This window comes from Macrobrachium rosenbergii, chromosome 9, assembly GCF_040412425.1.
Source record: "Macrobrachium rosenbergii isolate ZJJX-2024 chromosome 9, ASM4041242v1, whole genome shotgun sequence".
In the NCBI taxonomy this organism is placed as follows: domain Eukaryota; kingdom Metazoa; phylum Arthropoda; class Malacostraca; order Decapoda; family Palaemonidae; genus Macrobrachium; species Macrobrachium rosenbergii.
The window spans coordinates 29,706,660-29,722,659 of record NC_089749.1 but is presented as its reverse complement, the minus strand read 5'-3'; the positions used below and the strand labels follow the sequence as shown (position 1 = coordinate 29,722,659).

General features: G+C 43.2%; 1 protein-coding gene across 8 annotated transcripts in view; it reads left to right on the top strand.

The window, feature by feature from the left end:
* The window catches only part of LOC136841663 (tRNA-uridine aminocarboxypropyltransferase 1), a 39,787-nt gene extending 24,103 nt beyond the window's left edge, over positions 1–15,684 (top strand). For 4 of the 8 annotated variants that reach the window (XM_067108833.1, XM_067108835.1, XM_067108834.1 and 1 more), the window contains one exon: positions 15,380–15,684. In XM_067108833.1, coding sequence (XP_066964934.1) covers positions 15,380–15,624 — 245 coding nt within the window. In that variant the 3' untranslated portion in view covers positions 15,625–15,684. Of the gene's footprint in view, positions 1–14,020 lie in introns of all 8 variants that reach the window. The other 4 variants (XM_067108838.1, XM_067108839.1, XM_067108840.1 and 1 more) reach the window with 2 other exon arrangements.
* The last annotated feature ends 316 nt before the right edge of the window (positions 15,685–16,000 follow it).

The following is a 16,000-nucleotide window of genomic DNA, read 5'->3' as shown; positions in this document are numbered from 1 at the left end:
CAAGGGCTGTCCCAGACTCTTTCTCTGTTTGTACTAAAACATAAGTATTTAAAAAAGGAGTAGGCACTACCTTCTCAGTCAGCATATGCATGATTTCTGTATTGTGCACATATAGACACCTGGAATTTAGAACTCCCAATATGTGTGCATGATAGTGCGCGATCTGCCACTTGTTGTTTCTACTAGTTTGGCTTTGATCGATCACGAGTTCTAATAGAAGGTTGATTATGGTTTGGAGTGTGCTCTTGCCATTCATGAGTCAGCCTTGGCCTGTGGTTTGGTGTTGGGTACTGCTAGGTCCAACTGTGTCCACAATCCTGAGAGCACTCACCAGTGCAGACTGACTTGTCAGCCTCCCTTTGAGAAAAGGATCCAACTTGTGCTTTTGGGGGATATGCTAGGACCCAAGGGACCTTCTGCAGAACTTAAGGCCAGGTTGGAATGGTACTTTTGAGAGATCAGTGGACTTATTCATGAGTGTAATGGTCTTGGAAGCAATCATGGCAGTTTTTAAACTGGATCTTAATAGAACACACTTGGATGCACTTCAGAGATGAGACTGTTGTTGAGACTGCCAAGTTGAATGGTTGAAGGTACCTTGTTGTCCAGCAGATTGAGTAAACTTCTTTCTCCCCTGTTGACATGCCAGTGAATGCAGAGATTACACTACATCATTCTGAATTGTGAGTTTATGGAATACAAATTACCTCCCATTGGGAAACTCCACAAAGAAGGCACATCCTTTTCACCTGTGGAGTCAGAAGCCATGGAGTCAATTGTCATGGTCTCCTTCCAGGCAGCACCACGGTTCAACCTATGGTTCAGCACACTTGCTGAATTTGCTGTTTCTGGTGTCTCATCTAGTGGTGAGAAGGCAAAGTTCCAGAGGTTTTTGGTGTCAGGAGAGTCATTGCTCCCCCCCCCAGCATCAGACTCCAAACCTGTGGGTAAACTTTGTCCTGAGAGGCCATGACCATCCATTTATGCTCTGCTCTCAGCAGGTTTTGACTGAGAGTAATATTGTTCTGCCCAATGGATCAGTCTTGGGTGTCTTTTACTCTTCCTGAAGAGTAAGTTGAGACAGCAGTGGGGACTAGGCATTCCAACAGCTAGGACATCTTGATCAACCATTCCCCCAGGGCTTTAAAGGAACTGTATTTAAGCCCTTGGGGGCAGCCATGCCTTCTGTGTCTGGTATCAGAAATGCTCAGAGCTCCTCACAACTGCAATAAGGAGCCCAGGATTCTTTTTCCTTACAAAAGGGCAAAGAGTTTTCATAGGCCTTTCAGCCACCAATTCCAACTCTGGCTTCCAGGGGAAAAAAGAAGTAAGGGTGACACTGAAGTAGGTTGTCCCTCTCCAACTGCCGTGGTAAAGGGGATGCCTGACATGCCACTTGGCAATGTGGCAGTGACGGGCCACAGTCCTGGTAGTCAGTGTCCTTTGAGACAGTTACAGATTACCTCTCAAGGGCTGCTGCCCTTCACTCTTTGGTTACTGGTCCTGCATCCGGCCTACCCTCAAGGATGTCCCAAAGCTCTGCCTCTGTTGGCAGAGGTGAGGCCTGTGCTTGAAAACAATGTGCTTAAATTTGTAGATGACCTGTCTTTGGGCTTTTCCAGTTGACGTTTCTTGTTAGAGAAGGTAATAGCCTGTAGACAGGTCCTTGACCTCTTCCCATTGAACAAAATTGTGCTGGAGACTCAGTTCAGGATGGAAGCATCTTGTCCTGTGTTGGATTCCATCAGGTAGGGCAATTTCATGATTTTGTTGGATCTGATGAATGTTTATTTTTAGATACTCATCAGTCCTCCAAAAAAGTACTTCAGCTTTGTATGTATAGGAACTGTTTGCCAGTTCACAACTCTGTGGTTCAGGCTGGCAGTAGCCCCTCAGGAGTTCATATAAATGTTTACCTTGAAGTTCACTTGGGATCACAATAAACTGGAAGAAGTTGGATCTCATGGTGAAGTAGCAGGTAAAGTACTGCCTGGTCATGTTGATAGACACAGCAGCAGCAAGAGGTTTTCTGTCAGACTAAGTCATTGGCAAGCTCAGAAAGATGACAGTGCAGTTCCGGCCATGATGGAAACATCCAGCTTGGCTGATGCCTCTACTAACACTCGCTTCAGTGGCAACTGAAGCAGCATTAGTCAGCTTGGTGGCTGAACAATGGGAATCTCTTAGTGAGCTTTCCTCTGAAATCTGCACCTTTGGGGTGCTTCTCCTCTCAGATGCATCAGAGGTGTGTGATGCACACCTGGGGGGTTTCTCCCTCGGGTGTGTGGACAGAGAATGACCTTGATCTCTTCATCAACATCTTGGAAACGTGTAGTGTTGGCAGCTCTCCAAACGTTCCTGAGTCACATGATGGGTCACTACTTGTTGTTCATGAGTGACAACACAAATGTAGTGGTACATCAAGAAGCATGAAGGAATGATTCCCTTCACCTCTGCCAATTGGTGATGCAGGTGCACAAATGGGTGGTTCACCACATTGAGCTGTCAAGCAGCTACATTCCAGGAAGGAGGAATGTTTTAGCAGATCAGCTTAGCTGCCAGGGCCAGGCAGTTAGGGTAGAGTGGTTGTTACACCCTCATGTTGCAGAAAGGCTTTTTTTGAACTTTGAGGAAGATTGGCAATCATTCTGGTTGCAACAGCTAAACAGGAAGCTCCCAGTGTTCTGCTCTCTTGTTCTAGATCCCTGGTCTTCTTTGGAGGATGCTTTCCAGTAACCTTGGGTTGTTTTGGATATCTGTGCCTTTCTTCCGTTTAGTGTGATGTGTCAAATGATCAGCTGAACATTGGTTACTTCTGGTCTCAGAGTGACTCTGGTATCTCTCTATTGATCCTGTGCTAAATGGTATCCCAATATGCTAGCTCTTCTGGCCCACTTCTCTGTCATCCATAAGTCCTGAGTTACCATCAGGCGATATTAACCCTCAATCTTGACAGATGGAGGTTACCAGCAGTTTTTGTGAGGGAAAGGCTTTTCTTGCAAGACTATAGAGATGTCCAAGTACCTTTGGAATCCTTAGCCAGCATACATCAGGGAAAGTTGGCTATTTTCTGTGACTGTTGCTGTAGATGAGGGGTCTCTCCAGTTGAAACTATCATTCAGCAGATCGTAGACCCTTCATCTGTCTTTTTGAGACAAACTCTTCACAGTCCCCTCCAGAGTGGGATGTGACTTTCAGCATCTCACTCTCAAGACTGTTTTCTGATTTTTGGGTCCCTCCTGGGACTTTGTTGGTGGGAATGTGGTGTGAACCTTGTAGTACCATGTAAGGTGGACTCAACCTCTTGAACCAGTTACTATCTTTTTTGTTAGTACCGGTAGACACAAGCAGGAGGTTCCAGTGATACTGTCTTTCTGGCTTCTTGATGCAATCATGCAATTTGCCTTGGGAAGGTGGGGGAGATGGTCACTGGTCGAGGCAAAAGGAGAAACTTTTCTGTTTTACAGGTAATAAGGACAGGTATCTGGCAGCACCAGACTACATTTACCTCATTTTACCTCAGGGACATTGTCCACAAGTCCTTAGATACCTCCATAGCTCCTGTTTTGTAATCATCCATGGTCCTCTTGGACAAAAAAGTAGCACACTTAAGGTGGAAGTTCTTAAGGTTAGAGGTTAAATGGGGAGTGACTTGCTTCACTCTCTTCCTTGTCCCTTTCTTTCTTTCTTCTGGAGGGCAGTAATCAGGAGTATGCATTAAGCTGAACCTCAGTGTAAGTAAGATACACATTCAAGCATCCTGCCTTAGAGTTTCAGCTCATAAGATGACTCCCTTTAAAACAGATGGGGCCAATGCCAAAACTATCATTTGAACCCATCATTTTATGATTGACCTAGATATTAGCTGCCTTCTGACTTGTGTTCCCCCAAATTTTGGGCAGCTCTTGCTTCAAAATTTTCTTAGAGTGAGAGTACAGACACATCTTACTCTTGCTAGGGAACCTATCAGTCTCACATCACTATGTCAGATTGTATTGGAGGCTACAGCAGTCATTGGTCCCCTGCTCTTTATCATGACTGGGAAAATAGCATTTCCAGGTGGAAATTCAACTTGCCAGTCAGTTGAGAGACTGTCTATCCACCTAAGAAGAGAATCTCCTACATAAAAGGCAACAAATAAGTTTTTAAAGTAATCTGCATTTTTCCCCAGTTATAAAAACCCGAGCCTTTTATCATAATCTCTCCTCAGCCACCCCACTTAGTTCCTGATGCTGAAAAAGAAGTGCTGGCTTGCATCAAGTAAGAGGGGAACTCTCCCCACTCACTTCGTACCTCCAATTAACTACTGTACCCTGTTATCAAGTTTCAGCAACCACTTGTGCATGCGCTGATGAATATTCCATTAACCCTTAAACGCCGAGCCTCTATTTACAAAAGTGTCTGCCGTATAGCGTTCGGGAGTTAGCGCCGAAGCAGAAAAAAAGTTTTTTTTTTTAAATCACAGCATGCTTAGTTTTTAAGATTAAGAGTTCATTTTTGGCTCCTTTTTTTGTCATTGCCTGAAGTTTAGTATGCAACCATCAGAAATGAAAAAAAATATCATTGTCATATATAAATATTGGAATATATGACAGCACAAAAAAAAAGTTTCATATATAATTGTATACAAATCGCGCTGTGAGCAAAACGGTTAAAGCTGAGTTATTTTTTTTCTTTGTAAACTAAGTTGCGATGATTTTGGTACATAACAAATTGTAAAACGATCAAAGCAACACAGAGAAAATATTATCACAAAATGATGCATGAATTCGTAACGCGCGGACGTAAAAAAATCGAAATATTGTGCTAGAGATTTCCCGTTTGTTGCAAAATGAAGCTAATTGATTGAATATTACTAGACTGTAAGTGTTTTAGCTTACAATTGCAGTTTTCGACCATTTCGGTCGAGTTAAAGTTGACTGAAGGTCAAAATTTTTCTATTTATCGTGATTTATATGAAAATATTTCAAAACTGATAAAAGCTACAACCATGAGTTATTTTTTGTTGTATTCTACATGAAATTGCACATATTTTCATTTATAACACTTTATGTAATGCCAAATAGAAAACGGTGTGAAAATTACGACAAGGTGACTAAAGAAATTCTGAGATTTTCAACTGAGTTACCGCGCGCAGAGGTAAGGAAAAAGTTTTTTTCAAAAATTCACCATAAAGGGAAATATTGTGCTAAAGACTTCCCGTTTGTTGCCAAATGAAGGTAAATAATTGAATGTTACTAGGATGAAAGAGTTTTAGCTTACAATTGCATTTTTCGACCATTTCGGTCGAGTCAAAGTTGACTGTAGGTTTAAATTTTGGCACTTATCATGATTTATATGAAAATATTTCAAAACTGATAAAAGCTACAACCATGAGTTATTTTTTTGTTGTATTCTACATGAAATTGCACACATTTTCATGTGTAAAACTTTATGTAAGGCCTAATAGAAAACTGTGCAAAAATTACAACAAAGTGACTAAAGAATTTCTGAGATTTTCAGCAGAGTTAGGGCAGACTATAAAGAAAACTTTTTTTTCAAAAAAATTAAATATAAATCGAAATATTGTGCTAGAGACTTCTCGTTTGTTGCAAAATGATTAGGTAAATGATTGAATATTACTAGAATGTAAGACAAAGTTTTAGATTTTACAATTGCATTTTAAACCATTTAGAGACTTCGAGTCAAATGATTGACTAGAATGTAAGGTTGAAATTTTTGTCAACTTATCGTGATTTATATGAAAATATGTCAAAATTGATAAAAGCTACAACCATGAATTATTTTTTGTTGTATTCTACATGAAATTGCACACATTTTCATATGTAAAACTTTATGTAAAGGCTAATATCAGCAGAGTTAGCTGATGCTTTCTTTTGGGATAAGAAAGAAATTCGCACATGCGCAGCTGGGTCACGCCTGTAAACAAAACAACAGCGTGATCCGTGAACTCCCAGCATCCCTCAAGGCGCATGATTTAAAATTTTTTGCAAACGAGGCCTATAAGTATTTTTCTGCGAATATTTAAGAAAACTTTTTGTAGTCAACGTATTTTACGTCCACTTGGCACCCGACAGACAGTTTTTGTCTACATAAAATACGTCCAGTCGGCGTTTAAGGGTTAAAGGCTCTGGTTTTTGTAACTCTGAAAAATACAACTTGTTTAAAAAATCCATTTTATTAGAAAAAATCAATTTTAAATATGTGTTATCATCCAAAAATTATATGGATAGAGAAATTACCTGGAATTAGTGCTGGAAATGTATGCTACTTCTCTTGTGTGTTATAAGACCAATAGCACTATATGGGTGTGGGTCTTGAGTTCATATAAAGATCCTAAAACAGGCTGAGGGCATTTGAGAAAAATTTGAATAAAAATAGCAGGACCTGTGTTTAACATAGATGAAGGATCCTAGACAGGTCACGAATGTAAACAGAGGTTACAAAACAACCATTTATCTCAAATTCTACAGATTCCCAAAGGTTGTGACAAGCTGATTATGTAGCAGGTGTAATGTAGGAGAGAATGCCACAGTGGGTAATAGTAGGTACATTGGAAAGGAGATTTAGCCAGTAGACCCAGGGAATAAAACAATGACTAGTATTAAAGAGAGTTTTACCATGATCAGTAGTGGGTCTCAATGAGACGTGAAGGCCATCAAATTGAGTGAGTGGTGGAAAACCCATGAAAGGAGGGTCACTGGGAAAAACATTTAGGTTGAGCTGCCTAGCAGGAAAGTTTTGACTCTGCTTGATGCTGTTTCAGAAAGTGTGATTTCAGTAAAGTTTCAAAGCTTTAGTGGGTACAAAAGTTAAATGTTTCATGATGATGGGTTTAAGGAATAGTGCAGTCATATGTCTTTGAAATAGGCTGAACTTGCACATGCTTCCTTTTTTGGGTGGTGAATGTAGGATTTAACAATTACCAGTGAGTAAAAATGTTGGCAAGTCAGAAGAGCCATAGTGTCTGCAAATCAAGCTACTGAAAAATTGAAGGATATTGAAGAGAAAAAATGGTAGAATACTGTATATTGGCTCATATGACATTCAGCTGTGTCTGTGGAGTACTTTGTCAAATTTTGTCATTGTTTTGTAGTTCTCTGAGATTTCTTACTACCCACACAAACACGTCCCTATGGTGCATATGGATTATGATGAAATATTGCATGTTGCAATAATTTTCAGTAAATTTTATTGAAAAAGTATCTCCAGTATTGACAAATGGCATGCCTACTGTAAGTTGTTCCTACACGAATACAAACCATTGGTCTTTGTCTTTACATAGGAATTACCTTCAGCACAAGCTAGAGCAGGCAATTCTACACAACAAGGTTGTTCGGTAGTTGCACTACCAGTGGGAGAGGCGAGGGGTACCCTCACCACCTCCCTTCACTGAGTCTCGTAACCACTTGCCTTAAAGCCTTCATCGAGAGCAGATGCAATCCTGTCTTCCTCTGCCCGAACGTTTCCTGGCTGTTCTACCTGCACTTCACAGTTTTTTCCTTCCATTTTTGTTGTGCTTGAAGTATAATTGTGACATATCTGTTCTTATTTTTGGATATCACTGAAACCCAAGAATCATCTACTAAGCCTAAACCTCGCTTTTGCCCAGGTGTGGAAGAGCGACATTGCAATTGCTTTCTCTTACCCTTTGAAGTAGACCTGCGCACAGTTTGCACTAAACACTGCAAGTGCGTGTGTTCAATGAATAATATTTGTCCCAAATGTTGTGATTGGTCCCTGGAGCAGTGGTTGAGGTTCACTAGAAAGAGGAAATCCAAGGAGGCTGCTCATCTGTCTTTGGAGGGGTAGTCTCCTCCAAGGAAGCCAGGTCATTCCTTGTCTCTCCCCATGCGATTCCGTTTGGTTGCTTCTTCACCTAGGGGAGAAATCACTCCTCCACATTCCACTGGTGCTTTGACAATGGGGGCCTGGTATGGAGGAGCAGGGCCTGTCACAATCTCTTGAGGGCTTCTTCCATTTGCTCTGGAAGTAGCCTCTGATATTCCATCTTTTTCAGGTCTGGGGGAGATCGGGAAGACCTTCCAAGATCTTAGGAACCTCTGGCCATCCCTAGGTCTTCCAGGGGATCCATTGATGCAGGGCTTGATTGCACATCTTAGTGCCTCCAACGAGCCCCCTGTTTGTATGGCATCAGTAACTGGGACTACGGTTTCAGTTACAGGATCTAAGTCTTCCATGACAACTGCCATGCCTCCCTCGGTTATTCATCCGGTCCCATCAACATTGACGTGCCCTCCGATGTCTCCTGACATTAAGGATCTTCTGGCCGAATTAATGAAGCAGTACAAGCATGAGAGGACGTTGACGGAAGAGACCCCATTCCCCTTCGATGTCACTAGTATCTTCTCCACCTGCTTGGACCTCCTCCCCTTCTTCTGAGGGTCCTGTTAGGTGGACAGATCCGAAGAAGAAGAAGGCAATGGCTCTAGACTGCAAGAAGACCCCTTCTCCTTCTGAGGGTCCCATTAGACGGACAGACCCAAAGAGGGGAAGGGTGGCAGCTCTAGATCATGAAAAGGCTCGTGGGCCCTCTCACGGTGTCTTATTCTCTGGAAGAAGCACAAAGATCTCTCTACAACTCTCCCCCATCCCAGGGCAGGGAACCCATGTCTCTGGTGTTCTCAGACATCCAAGGTGCAGAGTACAACTCTCCCCTGTCCTAGGACAGGGGACCCACGTCTCGGGTGTCTCCAGACATCCTGTGTCTCAGGTGGCCATGGACATCCAAGGCGCAGAAGCAGCGCACCCTAGGATTAGCCACGACGCAGATGACACCCAGGGCACTGATAACAGACATCTCTAATGCTTAGTAAAGATCCTTCTTCCATACAGAGCTCCAAGGTTCCGACCTGGAGGCTCATTCCCATCACAGTAGCGACATTGTCCAGGGCACACTCCCATGCCCCAGTCAATCCATGCACATAGGTCTCCTCGATCCATGCATCCAAAAGTTCTTACCCCTGGGCTCCAGTGGACCTGCACTGCTACAATAAGCATTCATGGTCCCCAGACTGAAATGCAGCCTACAGAGAGAGAGAAGCGGGTGTACAACATGCAGACATAGCCCCGACCCAGGATGTGGCTTCTGTGAGCCATGCATTGGATGTTTGGAGGATTGGGTCCCCAGTCAGCAATCCCGACCCTAGGTTTCGCATGCCAGACAGACAAATACAGTAGAGGCCTCGGCCTCAAAGAAAAGTCCTGCATGTTTTGGGACAGACCATGCTCTCGCACGATAGGGTGCGATCATCCTCCCAGGGGCAGTTCCAGCTCACATTCGCATGAGCGAATCTACTTTCCTCAGGATAGCTCCTGCATGCTTGAGCAATGGGCATGCGTGCTCTCCCAGGGACAACCCCCATTTAACTGCATGATGGGAGCTCTCCCAGACCCGTACATCAGTCATCACCGCAGGTTAACAGTTATTCACGGCTTTCCTCTCCTGCTGAGGCTCCGGCCTCTGGAAGGTCAACAAAGGGTGATAGGCCCCTCTCACTGGTTCTTTCAACCTCCTGGGGCTATACGGAAGCCATGGAACGCACAGGACTTGGGTTGGCGATCAGGATTTTGCCTCCCATCGCAGCCCTTTGTACGTCTCTGATGAGGGTCTCTCACCTGCAGAGAGAACAACTCGAGAGGACCACGACTTGGAGGGTCCAGAAGGTCCTATCCCCAAGGACACAGATACCCCTGAGCTGCAAAGCTCCTACATTGAGATGTTAAACTGATCCATCAGTGCAGCAATCTTGGGGATGAGACCCTGGCTGATGGGGGAGTTGTTGCTTTGGGTCTTGAAGCCCTGGTCGAGCCCTGCAGGGAATCTTTACCATCAATAGAGCTGCCTTGGTTGAAGCTTGCAGAATCAGTCCTGGGTCAGGTGAATTCTCTTGCCTCTGGAAGGGAGAACTCACTTCAGGCCAGCTGCTCGCTTAAGCTGCTTCCTCCACCACTCCCTTGTCAGAAGAAATTTTACAAACCGTCAAAGAGGTCAGTCCGAACTGCATAGATTGACCCAGACTAAGTTTGTCTCAGTCCAGGTCTATCGTTAGAGTAACTCCGAGAGGAAAACATCTTCTCACATCAGGAGTCAGCTACCTTGGAAACGATCAAGCAGTCTCTTGGATCTACCATTGGTCTACAACAGTAGCCAAGGTTATCACTTCTTCTTCGTCACTCCCCAGTGAGGAAATGGATAACCTTAACAGACTGTTCCTGTCCGGAGGTAAGACCATTACTTACCTGGCCCACCAGACGGCTAACCTATGGGTAAACTTGATACTAAGAGGTGAGACACTGCTCTCTGCCGAGTTCTGAAGTTTGTAAGTCCCAAATAGGTCTTAACCTTAAGGAACAGACCTTTGTTGGGTTCCACTTCTCTCTTTGACAGAGAGCAAATGGACGCTGCAGTGGATTGTCGAAGGGCAGGTGACAACAACTGCCTCGTCCACCACACAGTGGCAAAGACCTCACGGCCTTTGCCCGCCACTGCAGCCTGACCCTCAAGTCAGGCTGACCCTTCCTCTGCAGGTCCTAGGAAAGCATAAAATCCTAAGGTCCCTAGCAAGAGTACCTAGCCTTCTTCAGCCCCCGTCAGGAAGGGTGCAAAACACACCCCTTTCATCCTTCTACCCAGCCAGGGAAAGGAGGTAGGGGGGAAGAAGGGAGGAGGATGCTATGGCCAGTGTTCCCCTCCATATGCTGCCATTGGTGGGGTGTGCCTGTCGAGCCACTGGGCAAAATGGCAGCAACACAGAGCGGAGTCCTGGGTATGTCCCTCGGGTGGGCTATTTACTTCCCTTCAAGTCTCCCCCACCCCTCACCAGTCTTCCGGTCCATCTACAAACTGTTTCTGGCTCGTCAAAGGACCTCACCCTATAGAACGAGGTGAAGTTGATGCTGAAGAAGGGTGCTGTGGAAGTCGTGACAAACCAGTCTCCAGGATTTTACAGCAGGATCTTTCTCATGGAGAAAGCATCAGGGGGATGGAGACCAGTCATAGACCTGTCAGCTTTGAATCAATTCATTCAACAGACTCTATTCAAAATGGAAACAATTTGGTCAGTTCTGGCAGCCACCAGGGAGTCCAACTTCATGGTTACGGTGGTTCTGCAAGATGCGTATTTCCAGATACCCATCCATCAGCCTCTTGCAAGTACCTCCACTTTATCCTCAAAGGGACGGTGTATCAATTCAGGGCACTTTGCTTTGGGCTATCAACCGCTCCACAAGTGTTCATGAGAGTGTTCACCCTTTTTCAACTTGGGTCCATTCGCACAGGATATGTCTTCAGAGGTATCTCGACGATTGGCTAGTCCTGGCAAACTCTCATTTGAAGTTGCTACAGAACAGAGACCATCTCTTGATTTTTGTCACAGTCTAGGCATTGCGATAAATCTCGAGACGTCAGACCTCATACCCAAGAAGAGGATAAAGTACCTGGACATGCTGATAGATACAGCAGCAGTGAGAGTCTTTACCTCAGACTCCCGTATCAGCAAGTTCAAGGAGATGGCGCAGTTATTCCTGTCCCAACAGGAACAACCAGCTTGAATTTGGCAAGTCGTTCTCGGTTACCTGTCATCTTTGGAGAAGCTGGTCCCTCATGGGCAACTTCACCTTCACTCCCTCCAGTGGAGAATGAAAGAGTTCTGTTCTCAAGGAAGGGATGTGCCATCCCATGGGAAGGAACAGTGCATTGGTCCTGTCTTCTGTACTTCTCTCGAGACAAGTAGACAGGACCTATCCTGGTGGCTAGACAACAGGAACCTTGTAATAGGAGTCCAACTTCACACTCCCCCTCCCAAGATGCTTCTGTTTTCAGATGCCTTGGGGAGGGATGGGGCACACATCTGGAGAAGTTACTAATCTCAGGTGTGTGGAATCAGATTGACAAGGTTTGCACATAAACATCTTGGAGCTCAAGGCAGCCTTTCTGGCTCTCCAGGAGTTCCAGGATCGAGTAATGGGGCACTCCGTGGTATCCATGAATGACAATACCATGGTAATGGGGGACTAGCATCTCTCCAACTTCATCAGTTGATGGTGCAAGTGCACAAGTGGGCAACAGCACACACACACACAGTGGAGTTGTCAGCCAGATACATCCCAGGCAAAAAGAATCTAGTGGCAGACAAACTTGGGTGTCATGGTCAGGTGATAGGGACAGAATGGTCCCTACACCCAGTCGTCATGGAAAGATTGTTCAGTCTGTGGGGACGACCAGTGATGGATCTATTTGCAACACGGCACAACAGGAAGTTGCTGGTGTTTTGCTCAGTCATCCCGGATCCTTGGGCTGCAGTGGAGGAGGCCTTTCAGCACCCATGGGACAATCTCGACACGTACACATTTCCTCTGTTCTGTCTTATTCGTCAAATGATCAACAGGGTAATGATCACCACGAATCTCAGAATGACCCTGGTGGCTCCCAAATGGCTGCATGCCTAGTGGTATCCGGACCTGCTGGCTCTGCTGTCCAAGGCACCGAGAGAAATCCCCCGTGGCACAACCTCCTCTCCAACCCCATGTAGAGAGGTTTCACCAGTCCATAGAGTCACTATCCCTTCACGGCTGGAGACTATCCAGCTTCTCCTATGAGAGAGAGGCTTTTCTTGCCAAACAGCATTGGAGATGTTCGGATATCTGCAGAAATCCTGTGCAGATGTCTATCAAGGGAAATGGGCCATCTTCTGTGGTTGGTGTCATGGAAGGGGTTTCTCCTCGGTTGGAACTACTGTTCAGCAGGTAGCGGACTTTCTAGTCTTCCTTCGCCGAGAGAAGCATCTCTGTCTCAGCAATTAAGGGCTACAGTGCTGCCCTGGGCTTAGTTCTATGCCTAAGACATAGATCTCTCTTCCTCATGGGAGATCTCCATGCTGATGAGAAGCTTCGAAGTCTTGCCCTCCCAGGGAACTCAGGGCCCTTGAGTGGGATGTGACTTGTCCCTCGCAGCCTGACTCGTGCACCTTACGAGCTTCTACAAGAGTCGTTAGACAGGGATCTGACCCTCAAGACTGTGTTTCTGATTGCCCTGGCATCGGCAAAGAGAGTAGGCAAACTTCATGGTCTTTCTTACAGCGTTAAACACTCAGGGATAGGGATCTGTTTTGTTCGAATTTATCCTGGAATTCATGGTGAAGACTCTGAATCCATCAGTCCCTGATGCCAGATTCAAGTCCTTTTCGATCCCCTCCCTAGAGGACTATGTAGGTAATGATCCAGAAGAGACATTACTCTTTCCAGTTAGAGTGCTGTGGCGCTACCTTGAAAGGACTCAGCAGCTCAGGCCTGAGTGTTGACGACTTTTTGTTAGTACAGGCAGTCCCCGGTTAACAGCGATCCGGTTTTATGGGGCTTGTCTAGCAACGAAAATCGGCAGTTTTTGGCACCGAAAATCACCAATGTTTCCTTTTACCTAGGCGCCAATAATTGGGTCCTGTGGTGGCTGCTCAGCAAGTTGTGATATATACCTAACAGAGGCTATGATAACAGAAAATGTGACCAGCTGCATATGCTGGATGGACACAGATGCAGGTGAGTAAATCGCTTTCTATTTTTCTTGTTAGCAGCGATTCTCTCTAGCAAGGGGAGAGTGATGGACAATTACCATTACACTTAGCCTCAGAAATAGAACCCCGCCAATAACCGGGGACTGCCTGTACTGGCAAGGCCAAGAAAGAGGTGTCTAAGAACACAATATCTTTTTGGCTGCGTGAGACTACCAAATGGGCATGCTAAGTGTCAAACGAGGAGGACTCGAGGATGTTCCGGCCCAGAGCTCACAAACTTTTGTGATCAGAGGCGTGGGGCTGATTCCTCTGTAGCATACATGACCCCCTATGTAAAGACCTGAGGTTTGTATATTTGGAAAAATACAAATTTTACTTTTAAAATTCTAGTTATACAAATGGTGCCATGAGAGAGGAGTGCCATGTGTTATTCCAGTGTGCAGCTTATCTGCGTGTGTTTTGAAATTTTTTTTTTTTTTTTTGCACAGATTTTGCCATCTCATGTCATATTAAAAGATGTCAGAACCTCATTGAGTCAAGAATGAAAATTTAAAAGGGAATAGCAAGGATGAAAGAGCTTCAAAGAAAAAACAATAGGGAAATTTAGGAATTCCAAGTCCCTCAAATCTGGTACTGTGGCATAAATGCGTCAGCCTTACTTTGCATGCCAATAATGGGTGCTAGTATTTATTCTTGGCATGTTATTTACATCTTCAATCAAATGAAACCCAGTTGCATTTATTAAGAAGAACATAGGGATAATTTTCTTGATAAACATTCCATTTTGGATATTAATATCCTGTATAATTGTTCCTGATGTAGACAGTAGTTGAAACTGTCTCGAATTAAACAATACTTTACTTCATGATGAAGCATATGGAGGAAAGGTGTTAAATATAAAAGATTTATATTCTCTTGATATCTTCAACCAAAAAAGAAAGAGGCTATGCTTAATTATGACTGAGTTGTATGTAAGTCAAAACTTAAATACAAATACTCAAAACATAAGTAATAAACATTTTCAACCAGAACATACACAGTAAGCCTAGACCTGCCTCTTTGATTCAGTATCTGTTTATTTTTTATTTATGAAAAGATCAAATTTTTTTGTAGATTGTTTTTCTTTTTCAAAGGGTGGAATAAAGACATGAATATGATGAATTTATATTTTCAAACCAATGATTTTCATTAAGATTAAAACATATTTATATAAGTAAATAGATGGGCTTGGTACAGTTGACTTCATGAATTCTGTTACTATATATAGCTTTGTAAGCTACATAGACCTCCATCAGCTCTACAAAGTTGTTAATTAATTTGCAAAACTAAGTGAAATAGATAAAATATGAAGGGGGTTTTGGATGGGGTTTTTTTGGCTAAAATAGGTTCATATGATGTCCTTTATGAGTGGTATAAATCCGCCGTAAGTTGGTGTCGCTGTAAGGTGGTGACGCATTTATTGAAATCATTTAGTTTTTTGCAGTATTTTAGGTAACAAAAATATATGAATCTAACTATTTGCCAAAGTTGAGTAGAAGCTGGAATAATATACAGTGATTTAAGTCATCCATAAGAATAAAATGTGTGTGTGAATGCTTCACAGATAATTTTCACCATTATTGGTTTGTATTAAATGTGAGTTCATGAAAGTTTGTGCTTTCCAGTTTACTGTGTATAATTTTAGTTATTTAATCTGTCTTCCAAAATAAGCTATGTAAAATAAAGCAAAAGATGATAGTTGATGTAACATATTTGTATATTCTTTTACTAAATAAGCACAGCATGTAATTTTTTTTTCTTGAGAAGATGTTTGGAAAGAAAACATAAAAGTTTAATTTCATTTCCAGGTTTAACTTGTGTAGAACTTAAAGAAAGGGAGACATTGTTTTGGCGATATCAACGAGGGAAACCAAATACATATCTTGCTACAGTTGAGGCCATATATTATTTTGTTGTAGATGTGCATACCAATGTACTGGGATCTAAGTATGAAAATCAGTATGACGATTTATTATTTTTCTTCAAGTTTATGTTTGAAAAAATACATTCTCTGTATGGTCCAAATTCTCTGTTGGCTTACAAAGATATTTAGCATTAGCTAAATTGAAGTAAAGTGATACTGTTTTGAATATTAATAAAGTTCATGAGGTTATATGAGTATTTATAATCCAGTTTATTAACTTGCTGCTTTTTACAGATGGTGACCGTGTTTGTTTTATTGCCATTGCCAGTACAGTATATGGTGCAAATCATTGTAGGTGTCATTTACACATTTATTCTGTGGGGTTCCCAAACACTTCAGATCCCATTGCTGCCCTTACCATACATTTCTAAGTCTGTTGTGCACCTTCTCAGTTTAGTATCCAGTACATATACATGCCTTGATTTTTCCACTTGTCTTACTTCCACAGTACAGTACAGTATCCTCCATCAGTAGTTGTGGAATCGTATTCTTCATACCTACTACA